The sequence below is a fragment of the Pithys albifrons genome, chromosome 13 (assembly GCF_047495875.1).
Source record: "Pithys albifrons albifrons isolate INPA30051 chromosome 13, PitAlb_v1, whole genome shotgun sequence".
Classification (NCBI taxonomy): domain Eukaryota; kingdom Metazoa; phylum Chordata; class Aves; order Passeriformes; family Thamnophilidae; genus Pithys; species Pithys albifrons.
In genome coordinates, this window is record NC_092470.1 from 6,165,203 (window position 1) to 6,178,027 (window position 12,825).

General features: G+C 54.3%; 1 protein-coding gene across 1 annotated transcript; it reads left to right on the forward strand.

Annotated features, from left to right (window-relative positions):
• Positions 1-124: 124 nt before the first annotated feature.
• Positions 125-12,756, forward strand: SNX1 (sorting nexin 1). Its single transcript, XM_071568037.1, has 15 exons — positions 125-286; positions 3,814-3,916; positions 4,757-4,890; positions 5,412-5,478; positions 6,546-6,589; positions 7,525-7,666; positions 8,112-8,190; positions 8,430-8,505; positions 9,205-9,318; positions 9,440-9,533; positions 10,445-10,650; positions 11,295-11,438; positions 11,789-11,869; positions 12,150-12,221; positions 12,350-12,756. Exons 1-15 carry the CDS (start codon positions 155-157, stop codon positions 12,398-12,400), a joined length of 1,539 nt encoding a protein of 512 aa, XP_071424138.1. The 5' UTR covers positions 125-154; the 3' UTR covers positions 12,401-12,756.
• Positions 12,757-12,825: the final 69 nt, after the last annotated feature.

The window sequence follows — 12,825 nt, forward strand, 5'->3', positions numbered from 1 at the left end:
GGCGCTGAGCGGCGGCGCTCATTGGCCGGCCTTGTGTGGGGCGGGCGGGGCCGCTGCCCAATCCAGAGCCCGTCCGGCGCCGTGGCCCCGCCCACTCCGGGGTTAATACGCGGGGGCACTTCCGGCGGGGCGGCCGCAGGCGGAAGCGGCGGCGATGGCGTCGGGCGGCGGCCGCGGGTCCCGCTCTCCCTCCCCGACCGAGCGCTGTCCGCCGCCCTTCCCCGAGCCCCGCGCGCCGGGGGCCCCCGACAGCGACTCGGAGGGCGAGGACATCTTCACTGGCAGCGTGAGTGCGGCCCGCGGGCGGGGCGGCGCCTGCGGGGTGGGCGGGGGAGGCTGCGGGGCCGGGCCCGGTGTCTGCCGGCTGCGGCTGGGCATCGTCTGTCCTTGGGGAAAATTGCTCAAAGGTTCCCCCAAAATAAAAGGAGGGTGATGGCTCTGGGCTCGTGTCCGTGCTGGTAGCCCAATGTCCCGTCCCGCCCCCAGAGCGGGAGCCGCGGGGTGGGGGTCGGGGGGCGGCTCCGGTCTGGGGTTGAGAAAGGGCTTGTGCTCGGCTGCTCCCCATTTCCCCGGGCTTGTAATCTGTCCGTTCCTGAAGAACTGGTGCCCAAGGCCAGGTTGGACTGTGCTTGGTGCAACCGGGTCTAGTGGGAGGTGTCTCTGTCCATGCATGGCAGGGGGTGGAACTGGGTGGGCTTTAATGTCCCTTCCCACCCGAACCATCCCGCAGTGGCAGCTGCGGCTCAGCCGCTGTGCTGAGCAGCTTGTGAGGCTTCACGGGACGGGGAAAGCCCCGTCTGCCTTCCCTCAGTGCTGTCAGCTCTGGTCCCCACGACAGCCAGAGGGTGCTGCTGTGGTGTTCTCTGCCCTCAGTCTGGGACTGAGGCGTGAACCGCCAGTGCAGCAGAGGTGAGGTGACAGGAGGCATCCAGTGTCCCCTGCTCAGGGGCAGGGGCTCACCGGTGCCTTGTGCTGGACTGCAGGAAGGTTTTGGAAGGCTTGGTGGTGCTGGCTCAGCAAACCAGGTGCTGTGTTGCTGCATGAATTCCACGCTGAAGGTGGAGGTGTGAAGGGTTTCAGCACTTTCCTTCTTTCTAACAGTCTCCTGTGCAGCAATTTCAGGTTTGCTGAAAGCTGTTGACATTAACTCACGCCAGCTCTGTCCTGGTGTTTGCTCCAGGCAGTGACCAGCAGGCAGGAGGGGAGTTAAAACACTGGCTGGTGCTTTACCAAACTGAATCCCTCCCCAGCCAGCTGGTGGCCTCCATTCCTTGAGATCAGCATCTTCATGGAGTGAGGATCTCTGCTAGAGAAGCTCTTCCAGCAGGCTGGAATGCTGTGGGGTTGATTCCCTGAGCTTTGGGAGCCTCAGCCTTTGTCTCCCAGGCTTTTTCCAGCTGGCAGCCTGGCAGGAATTGGTGTCTGTGGCAGGAGGCTCTCCAGGAACGTTCTGCAGTTTCTCAGGCCAGACAGGTCTCGAACAGAGCATGGCTGTGACCATGTGAATCCTCTGGGAATGGCACGGCCAGGCTTCTCCTGCCATGGGCACAAATCTGGAGCTGCCCTCGCTCTGCTTCTGGTGCAGCTCCTGCCTGGTGTCCTTGACCTGTGCTCGTGTTGCCAGTGGCTTGGGAACAGGGAAGGAGGCAGGTCTGGGAGGATGTGAAGAGACGCAACCTTGGGAGGATGAAACTCTCGTACTGCTCTGGGCAAAACAGCAGCTGGGTTGTATGTTTTGAAAACAACTTGTAAAGTACAGTCCTGGGTCTGGCAAGAGGCAGATGCTGGTACCTCTGGCAGGCACCAGGTCATGGAGAAGATCTGGAACTTCTCAGGACCTTTCTTTGGTGAAGAACTGGAGGATGTAGTTGGTGGCTCATTAGTTTGCAGCCCATCAAAAGGGATGAGTGCTGTGGAATTTCACAGGAATCTCACAAGCCTATGCTGGGAGGGGAGGCTGGGGAGGTACAGCAACTTATCAGGTGTTTAGTGATGTTGTTGAAGCCACTGTCATAACCAATACTGGGCTTTTCCATTCGACCCAGTGGCTTTGCTTGTCTCTCTGCCCTTGAACGTTAGGAAAACACTTTCTGGGAAGAAGGGGAGGCAGATCCATCCAGCTGCTCATGTTCAGGTGGCTCAACAGCTCTTGGGTGTTGTGCAATAGCCAGCAGACCCAAATTTAACCAGAGCTGGACCTCATCTGTCTGTTGCAGAATCACAGAATCTGCTGAGTTGGAAAGTACCCACAAGAATCATCCAGTCCAACCCTCAGCCCTGCACAAAACCATCCCAAAGAGTCACTCCGTGTGCCCCAGAGAATCATCCAAACACTCCTGGAGCTCTGACAGCCGTGGGGCTGTGCCCACTGCCCTGGGGAGCCTGTTCAGTGCCCACCACCTTCTGGGGGAAGAACCTTTTTCTAATGTCCAACCTAAACCTCCCCTGACACAGCTCCAGCCATTCCCTGGGTCCTGTCCCTGGTCCCCACAGAGCAGAGATCAGTGCCTGCCCCTCCTCTGCCCTTCAGGAGGAAGTTATAGACTGGGAGGTTGGATCCCTGCATGACCGTGTCCTTCTCTAGGAATGCTCCCAAGGCCCAGCTCTTCCCAAATGAGCTCTGCTTCCCTGTGCTGAGCATCAGCCTGGCATGGGGGCCCCTCTGCCTGCACACGTGGTTTTGGGGGGTGCTGAATCTGCCCCTGGGACAGCTGGTATCGTGCTGTGGGCCAAGCTGAATGAGGCCACAGCTCCTCTGTAGCAGCAGATGGAGAAATATGAACAGGGCATGGTGCTTTCACGTCTGAGGAACTAAATTTAAGGCAAACTGGAAAGCAGTTATGGTGGAAAACTGCCTTATCCATGTGGAGTGGGATTTCTCTGCCAGCTTGAAAAGCTCCTGCAGCAGGTGGTCTGTGTGAGCCCTGCTACTTGTGGGTCATGGGTGGTACCAGCCCTCTTGTTGACTTGGGTACCAACCCAGGGACCCTGGGTGGGATGTTTGGGGGTCTCTGCTCCCCGTTGTCCGTCACTAACAAATGTCCTCGTGCCTCAGAGTGCTGTGATCCAAGCTGGGAGTGCTCCCTCCTTGAACAAAAGGTCCTCAAATATGGGAGGACTCACCATCAAATGAGTGTTTTGGTGGCTGGTTTTTTTGCCACCCAGAGACATGAGCCTACCTCGAAGAGGAGCTGCCTCAGCCCTGCTTCGCTCCGTCCGGAGCAGTGGGATCCGACGGCCTTGCCTTGCTGGAGAGAGTGCCAAGGAGCCTGTCGGTCCAGAGCCGCTGTAATAGAGCTCCATTTACTGCCCGTCAAAGACCCATTCTGTTCTCCCCTGGGACATACAGAATAGCACTGCTGTCCCATTCTTCCTTGGAATATCTGTCTGCCTGCAAAATGAGGGATGATTTGGGCTGAATTGGGATGATTGAGGGATGGTTCAACAGGGATGAAGGAGCAGCTCTGCCTTCTGCTGGGGTGGGCGGGTTGGCACACAAGCTCTCAGCTGGGCTGTCCCCTTGTCCCCAAGCCTGTTCCCAGCAACCAGGATGGTCTTTCCCAGTGAACCCATTTGCCTGTGGGCTGACACGTCCCAGTGACCTGCAAGCTGCTCCTGTTCTGCTAAAAATCACAGTGGAAGCTGGCTGTGGAGTTTGGTGTGACACTTGATGTCCTTAATGGTGGCAGAGATGGTGACACTGAAGGGTGGGAGGAAGGGCAGTAGGGTGGAGTGAGAAGGAAGTGAGATGTTTGCTGCTCCATCCCTCAGCAAAAATGACCTCCTGTCTGTGTGCTTTTAATCCTCTCTCAGAGCAACACCCCGCCCCCGAAAAGGGAATCTCTTCTCCCTGTGAGCAGCCCCTCCAAAGAGAACGGGGTTCATGTGGAGCAGGATGATCAGGACCTATTTGCAGGTGAGTCTGCTGGGTGTTTGCTGGACCTCTTGGAGCTCCAGGCCTGGAGTCATCTGCTTTTGGTCTTGGAAATTTTAGGACTCTTACAAGTACATATCTCAAACTCTTGTTCTGGCCTGTGTTGTGTCTGGGAAGGTCAGAAGAGCCTCTTGCAGGTTTCCAGGATAGTCATGCTACAGAAATACTGTTTGGGAGCTGAAGAGGATAAAATATTGGTTTGGTTTAGTTTTGTTGCCTTAAACCTTTGGTGTTGAGTGTCTCCTCAGAGTTAAAAGACTTTCGTTCTCCACCTTTTCCTCCCTCCATGCCAGTGGAGGAAGCATCTCCAGTAGGGACGTGGCTGTTCCCATGGCACAGGAAACACAACACCCCTCAGCAGGGGAAAATGAGGAGGCTCAGACCTTCCCCAGCCCTGGCATGGTGGGACAGCTCTGGAAGAGAATCAGTTTTGGAGACCTCTGCGGAGAGGTGGAAGTTTTTACATCCTCTGGATGGAGAAGTGGCCAGGGAAGGAGCTTTCCTCCCAGGCTGGCCTGCCTGCCAGGTAAAATCCAGCTTTAGCTGTTGCAGTGTGCAGCTCCTCTAGCACACAGCAAGGAGGTGATGCCTGGCTCCTTCTGGAGTAAGAAGCTCATTGGATTAACATAATGTTCTCCAGCAGGAGTGATCAAATGCTCTTACTGCTTTAAGTCGTGCTCTTCCCAGTGCTTACAGGTGTCCTTCTGGTGGATTTTTTTTGCAAATTAAGACTATTGTTACTCCCATGAATTAGAGAATATTGTAATTGCCTTTCCAGAAACCTCAAGAAGAGAGGCTGACCTTGAAATCTTCTCTTGACAGATGCCACTGTGGAGCTGTCCCTCGACAGCACACAGAACAACCAGAAGAAGGAGGTGGCCAAAGCATCCAACCCTTCCCCCTCGTTAGACGTAGCTGCAAGTTCTTCTAGAAACCCTTCAAAGAGCTATGAGGAGGTGAGAGAACTGCTCTTCCAACCTGTCCTGCTGGTTACAGTCTGTCCTTGGCAGGAACCTGTCTGTTTACTCAGTTATAAACATGGATCTGAAATGATGTAATTACTGTAATTGCCATATTGGATATCTCGGGTCGTCAGTCTGGGACAGATACCACTGGAGTATAGCTTAGGTCAGCCTGGTGGCATTCCTGCCCGTGTGGAAGTGCAGGCTGCTTCCACAGCTGGAATAGCAAGTGGTGGATCTGGCCCTGGGGGTCCAAGCTGTGACTTGGAGCTCTGCAGAGTTTCACCCTGGGTCTGAGCAGTTTGTGTGGCAGTCTGGGCACACAGTGGTGTAGGAAGGACAAATCCAGTTTGGGAACCTTGGAACATGTATCCTGGACACAAGTGAGGGGCTGGAGGGCTTTGTAGAGCGGCCCTGGCTGGACTGAGGTGCCCTGGTGCCTAGTGGTTTGGCATGGGTTTGAGCCCTGGCTTCCAGGTTTTAACTTGCCGTCCCTGTGTGCTTGCTCCAAACAGCTGGAAGAAGAGGAGCAGGAGGACAAATTTGAGTTGACTGTGGGAGTGAGTGACCCAGAGAAAGTTGGTGAGTTACTCTCCTGTCCTGCACAGTGAACATGCTTAGAGGAGCCAGGCTTGGCCACGGGACCCACTGCAGCTCCAGCTGTTGGGCTGTCTCCAAGCACAGACCAGATTCCCAAAGAAACTTCTCCAAAACTTCCTCCAGCATCTCAAAGAAATGATGCAGCAAACAGCAAAGTGCCTAGGGTGAAAACAAGCAAGGCAGAAGCAGCTTCTGGAAAGCCAGAGAGTCAGGAGTGGCGTTTTGGGATGCCTGGGGCCTGGAACTGTGACATGGCCTGTGTAGAGCTGGCATGGAGGAGGCAAAGCTGCCTTAGCCTGAAACCAAGGGTATTATTCCATGCTCTGGCACCTTTCCTAGCAGCTGTGCTTGCCAGGGAAGCAGTTTTGTCTTCAACTGAGAAGGAAGAAAGTTTCTGTCTGTTGAAAGTGGGGGTCAGAGAGCCTTGTGCAGCTATGTGGAAGTTCCTGAGCTGCAGAGAACCCAAGGGAACACCAGTCCTAGCCAGAGGAGGAGCCTCACAAGTGGCAGCTTGTTCCTGCTCCATGGCTTGTGATCTCTGGAGATGGCAGGTGTAAATCAGAAGTGGATTTAGGGGTAGCACCGAAGCTCTGAGGATGCCCTTCAGTTGAACTACCAGGTGAACAAAGGGATTTCTGTGTTAGCTGGAGCAAACTGCCTGTGGTGTTCCAGGATCCGGCCCCATCCAGTCTGACCCTCATCCCATGAATAGACTCTTCATGTGGCCCACAGCCCCGAATTGTTGGGTGCTGAGCAGATGTGTGGAGCCGACCCAAACGCCGCCGGCACAACACGCGCCTGATTGTCGGCACTGGCTCTGTGGGAAGTGTGAGGAGGGATGAGCAGGCACGTTGGGGAAGTGGCTGCTGGGCAGGGGTCCAGGGCCACGCAGCAGGATGCTGCCTGTAGTTCTGTGTGAAATCCAGGGCTCTGTTACACCCAAAATCGGGAACACCCAGGCAGGAAAAGGCCAGGAGCCTTGTGCTGGTGTTCAGGGGGTAGTGGAAAGTGCTGATGTGATCCCAACACCTTGTTTCTGTTTTTCATAGGGGATGGCATGAATGCCTACGTAGCCTACAAAGTGTCAACACAGGTATGTCTAACTCCTCTATGTCTAAGGCTCCATTATTTTTCCATGCTTAAAAGCAGCTGGACTGTCTGTCCTTAGCCAAGCCAGCAGTGACCTAAATAAACAGAAGCCTGAATGCCTTGTTCCATGGATTCAGAAGTTATAATCCACAAAGGATGAGCCTAGCTGAGGAATAGGGTAGGAATCTATTTGAAATGAGACTGGCTTTATTTTCCCAACCAATTCCCTCTTTGCAGTCCTGAGTGATAGGGATACTCTGCATTGAAGGGAGCAGCAGGAATGAACTGCAGACACTGGGTCTGTTGCTGAAGTTTGGTCCCAACAGCAGCATCAGATTAAGCTGACCTGAGCTCAGTGCTCACTGCAGAGCTGCTGCTGTAGCTGCTTTCATGTCAGGGCCTGTTCCCCTCAATTGCCAAGAGAAATGTAGCCTCCTGCAGTTGCTGAAGTGCTTTGGAGTGCTCCACTGGGCTCTGGACAGTTGCTCCAGCTGCCTGTACCACAGCTGCTGGGCTACAGGCCCCCTATGGACTGAAGAGGGGACTAGAATACTTGTTATTGTGAATTCCTGCTCTGCAAACACAGCCCAAAACACAAGTGGCCCCGGTAATCTTTAGGTTAACTGAGGGGGGTCCCTGGTCCCTTGTGGAGCAGGGTGATGGGATTAGGCAGCAGGCGGGGCTTACCAAGCAGCCTGTGGCTGCAGTATCAGCTGCTTGGTTATTTAGTGCCATTAATGCTGCTTCTTGCTCTAAGGAGAACAGCTGGGAGGAAAACTGGGGAAAACGTGGGCTAAAACTTGCTCTGTTCACTCCTCGCCTCCTGCAGAGCTCACACTGTCCCACCTCATCCCAGAGGTGGCAGGTAGAGCTGTCAAGGCTGTGTGCTAGGTGAGATTCCCTGCGGATGTCTGACCCAAATCCCATCTCTCCCCCCAGACCAGCATGCCGATGTTCAGGAACAAGCAGTTCTCGGTGAAAAGGAGGTTCAGTGACTTTCTGGGTCTCTATGAGAAGCTGTCAGAGAAACACGCCCAAAACGGCTTCATTGTCCCTCCACCGCCTGAGAAGAGCCTCATAGGTGAGTGGTGGAGGTGCAGGGCACAAGCACTGGGTCTTCACAGCTCTGGTAGGTCCTCCTGGTGCTGAGCTCTTTGCCAGAGCTGAATGAAGTTGCAGAGCAGCCAGGGAAAATAATCTGGGTTCTGGGGCACAGACAAAGCTCTCATTCGTTACTTGAAGCTCTGGGCTTAAGGCCTTGGTGGGGTTCAGAGATCCTGCTTGGCTTACAGTAAAACCTCTGTGGTGTCACTGAACTGCTATTCACTTGAGTCCAGACCATTGCTTTGCCTCTTTTCTGTGTCAAAACTCCTTGGGTTTGAATTTTCAAGTAGCTCTTGCTGATCTAAGGTCTAATTATTTTTGTAAGACACCTCTGCAGTCACCCTGATATTCTGTAATAAATCACTTTACCTTGTGTGTGAAATTTAGAGCAGCTCATTAATCACATCTTCTTTCTGTGCCAGGCATGACGAAAGTGAAAGTTGGGAAAGAAGATTCCTCCTCTGCAGAGTTCCTAGAAAAACGTCGGGCTGCTCTCGAGAGGTACAACCCCAACAGCTGTCCCTGAACCAAGGGAGGGACCTCTGAGAGGTCTGGTCTTGCCTGGTGGCATCACCAAAGTCCATAGGGAGGTAGGAAAATTGGTGGGTGAATTAGGACATTGTTGGCTTTGCTTCCCAGCTGCTGTTCCAGAGTAAATACCAAGCATGTTGCAGCTCACTGTGATGGCTCAGAGCCAGGTTTGCTACAGCCAAAGTAACTCGGTGTGTTCCTTCTCTCAGGTACCTCCGGAGAGTGGTCAGCCACCCAACCATGCTGCAGGACCCGGATGTCAGGGAGTTCTTGGAAAAGGAGGAGGTCAGTGGTGTGGAATAAGGTCGCTCCAAGTTCCTTGGAAGTGCTGAAGGAAATGGTACTTAAGCAGTTAAGGAGGCAGGATGCTGCAAAGCTCCCCTGAGAGAGTGGGAATGGGAACTGGGGTAGTGTGTTAACAGCAGGTGCCCAGCAAAGCTGGTGGATCATCCCCTCAGCTGGACAGGGGAGAAAATAGAAGTAAAGGCTTGTGGGTTGAGGTAAGGGCAGGCAGAGATCACTCAGCAGTTACCTCACAGGCGAAATGGAATTGTGGAATGGCTGGAATTGGAAAGGACCTTATAGCTCATCTCATTCCACTCACTGCCATGGCAGGGACACCTCCCACTATCCCAGGTTGCTCCAAGCCTTGTCCAACCTGGCCTTGGACACTTTGAGGGATGGGGCAGCCACAGCTTCTCTGGGCACCCTGTACCAGGGCCTCCCCACCCTCACAGGGAACAATTCTTTCCCAGTATCTCATCAAACACTGCCCTCTGGCAGAGGAAAGCCATTCCCCCTTGTTCTGTGACTCCAGGCCCTTGTCCAAAGCTGTTCTCTAGCTCTTTTGGAAGCCCTTTAGGCACTGGAAGGTGCTCTAAAGTCTCCCTGGAGTCTTCTCTTTTCCAGGCTGGACGCCTCCAGCTGTCCCAGCCTGTCCTCTTCTCTTCCTATGTCAAAGCAAACTTTCTCATTCCTTTCCAGCTCCCAAGAGCAGTAGGCACCCAGACCCTGAGTGGAGCAGGAATACTAAAGATGTTCAACAAAGCTACAGATGCTGTCAGTAAAATGACCATCAAGATGAATGAATCAGACATAGTAAGTGTTGAGCCACCCTGGGCTGTCCCTGTCCTTGCTTTGGAGGCACTTCCCCAACCCCTGCTTTGGGTGCAGGGAAAACCCCATATGTGGGAATGAGCTGTGGATTTACCCATTCCAGTGGTTCGAGGAGAAGCTGCAGGAGGTGGAGTGTGAGGACCAGCGGCTGCGGAAGCTGCACGCGGTGGTGGAGACCCTGGTGAACCACCGGAAAGGTGACCGGATCGGCTGTGCCAGTCACACCCTGGGCAGTGCCTGTGGGGGGTCGCCAGTGCCAGGTGTCATGGGGGCACTTCCTAGGAGATTGGACAGTGCTGTGAAGGACTCTCAGTCTCTTCATTGTGGGAGGCAGAAGTGAAATGGTCACCCCAGTTCTTCTGTCCAGCTCCACAAGCTTGGGATGGTGGTGTGGAGGGGAACCTGTGTCTGGTGGGATCACAGACTCCCAGAATGGTTCAAGTTAGAAGGGACCTTAAAGCTCATCTCATTCCACCCCTTGTCATGGGCAAGGACACCTTTCACTAGGCCAGGCTGCTCCAAGCCCTGTCCAGCATGGCCTTGGACACTCCTCCAGGGATGGGGCAGCCACAGCTTTTCTGGACAACCTGTGCCAGGGAACAATTCCTTCCCAATATCTCATCTAACCCTACCCTCTGGCAGTGGAAAGCCATTTCCCCTTGTCCTGTCCCTCCAGGCCCTTGTCCCAAGTCCCTCTCCAGCTTTCTTGGAGCCCCTTTGTGCACTGGAAGGAGCTGTAAGGTCTCCCTGGAGCCTTTTGTTCAGGCTGAACAGTCCCAATTCCTTCAGTCTTTCCTCATGGGAATGAAGGCTGCCATAGCAAGCCTGAGCAGAGCTGATCTTAGTTCCTCTCTCCCAGCCATCCTCTGGCAGGAACTGGGGATGTTTTCCTTCCTCTACATGTTTTGACTGACTCCTGCAGAGCTGTGTCTTCTACTTCTCCTTCTCCTTGTGGCTGGAAGCTGCTGGCTCTGACCCAGCCAGTGCTGGCCCTTCCAGCTGATGTATCCTAGGGCTACGGAAAAGAAGCAGCTCGTTGAGCTGAACCCTGGGCTGGGAAGCACCTGGTGCAGCCAGGCCCATGTCCTGCCTCTCATCCCATTTCTAGAGCTGGCGTTGAACACAGCCCAGTTTGCCAAGAGTTTGGCCATGCTGGGAAGCTCAGAGGACAACACGGCCCTGTCTAGGGCGCTGTCCCAGCTGGCTGAGGTGGAAGAGAAGATTGAACAGCTGCACCATGAACAGGCCAACAATGACTTCTTCCTCCTGGCTGAGCTCCTGGGGGACTACATCCGCCTGCTCTCGGTTGTGAGGGTAAGCACTCCATTACTCCCGTTCCTTGTACCCAGCTTAGGCTTAGGGATGCCAGGAGGTCTTCCAGACTCAAGCAGAGGGCACACAGGGCATGTCTTCTCCAGGAACAGGGAAAATGTTGGTTGTGCAGGTGAGCATGTAGTCAGATTGGAAAATGGTTGTAGGTGAGGCTTGGCTGTGTCACTGTTCTCCAGGGGTAATGTGGAGCAAGTTGATGCCTTGTAGATGGCTTCAGCCCTTCCAGAGGTGAAGGCTGAGGCTGTGAGCTGGTGACCTGTGATCCAGGTGGTGCAGATGAACCTGCCAAGTGCCTTAGTCTTCAAGTGTGGTGCTCTGGCCTGCTTGCTGGAGGCTGGAAGAAACAAGTCCCAAGAGAGCAGCAGGTCTTGCAGGCTGAGCCCTTCTTGCCCCAAACACATCCTACCTCTGAGCAGGAGTTCCTGGAGGCTACAGAGGCCAGAACACAGCCTCCCTTGTCTGCCAGTCCATACTGGGAGCTGTGGGTGCTCCAGAGCAGAACTCAGTCGGTGTTGTGTCTCAGCTTTGGTCCAGGTCTCCCTTGGCAGGTGTCCACTTGGCAGCAGAGCCCCTTGGAGCCACTCTGGCAGTGCAGAGCTCAACCTCTGCCCCCTTCTTCCCTTCAGGGAGCCTTTGACCAGCGCATGAAGACCTGGCAGCGGTGGCAGGATGCCCAGACCATGCTGCAGAAGAAGAGGGAGATGGAGGCCAGGTTGCTGTGGGCCAACAAACCTGACAAGCTGCAGCAGGCCAAGGAGGAGATCTCAGAGGTAGAGAATGGGGAGCGTGGGATCTCTGCTCTGCTCCTGCCCTCTGTGCTCCAGTGGAGGGACTTCTGGGCTGGGAAAGGGGTCTTCTGGGCTGGGGAAGATCTCGTGAGCAGGAGGGACAGGTGTCTATGACCAAGCTGCACCAAGGGATAAGCCAGCCTTTAGTGAAGGTGCTCCTGGTCCCACCTCCCGTGACTTCCCTGCAGAGCTTCCCAGGGTGGAGACCACGAAAACTGGGCTATGCTTTGGCAATGCTTCTCACGTGCCCAGTTGTGGCTACAAAGCCCCTTGGAGAGGGGAGCAGGAGTTCCTTCCCCTACCCCGAAACAGCACACTTCCTCTCTCCACAGTGGGAGTCCCGTGTGACACAGTACGAAAGGGACTTTGAGCGGATTTCTGCTGTCATCCGCAAGGAAGTGATACGGTTTGAGGTATGTTTGGGGCAGCCCTTGGCTGGAACACCAGCCTGGGTCAGCCATGGGGCATTGGGTATCCAGCAGTATCCATAAATCCAGATGTGAGAGCTGGGGCATCACTGAGGGCTTTTGGCTGGGTATCGGTTCAAATGGAGGTGGGTAGGCAAAGATCCTCCATGTCCCAGGCCCTTATGCTGGTCTCCTTGTGGGGCCCCTGGAGGAACAGGAAAATCTGGCAGTTTCTTTTTCCAGAGGGTTTTGGTGGTTGGCTCAGCCTCATGCCCATCTCTTGCAGAAGGAGAAATCCAAGGACTTCAGAAACCACGTCACGAAATACCTTGAGACGTTGTTAAACTCTCAGCAACAGGTGAGTGGCCCCTGGTGTGGTTTTACCTGCAAGTTCAAGCTGAGGTTGGGAGCCCCTCAGGCATGACCCCCCTCCCCTGCAGGTTCATCCTGAAGGCTCCTGACTCTCTCCCTCTCTCCTCCCTGCAGCTGGTGAAGTACTGGGAAGCGTTCCTGCCCGAAGCCAAGGCCATTTCGTAATTGGACAGAGTGAACAAACCTGAATTTTGCCTTTTTTTTTTTATATATATACACTATACCTCCTCTTTTCCACATGAGCGACCCCTCGTTCCACATGCTGGAGCTGGTAGAGGTGTCACCCCCAGACGAGCAGCTTGTGAGCCAGTAACTCTTCTAACTGTATATTTTTCATTTAGCAACATATATTTTCTTACTGAAGAGAAACTAGTTTCCTGCTTCCAGACCAGACCCGCAGCCAGGGGGTTACCAAGATCTGGCAAATGTCTATTTTTCAGGCTGGGTTTTAGGGCTCTAATGATTTATCTTACTCCTGCAGTGCCATTAAAATTCTGTAATAAAACTTCTATCAGGGCAAACAGGCTCTGAGCGTTGGGGGTGGGAGCAGGGAGGGGTAACGGCACATCCTGTGGGGTTTGAGGGAGGCA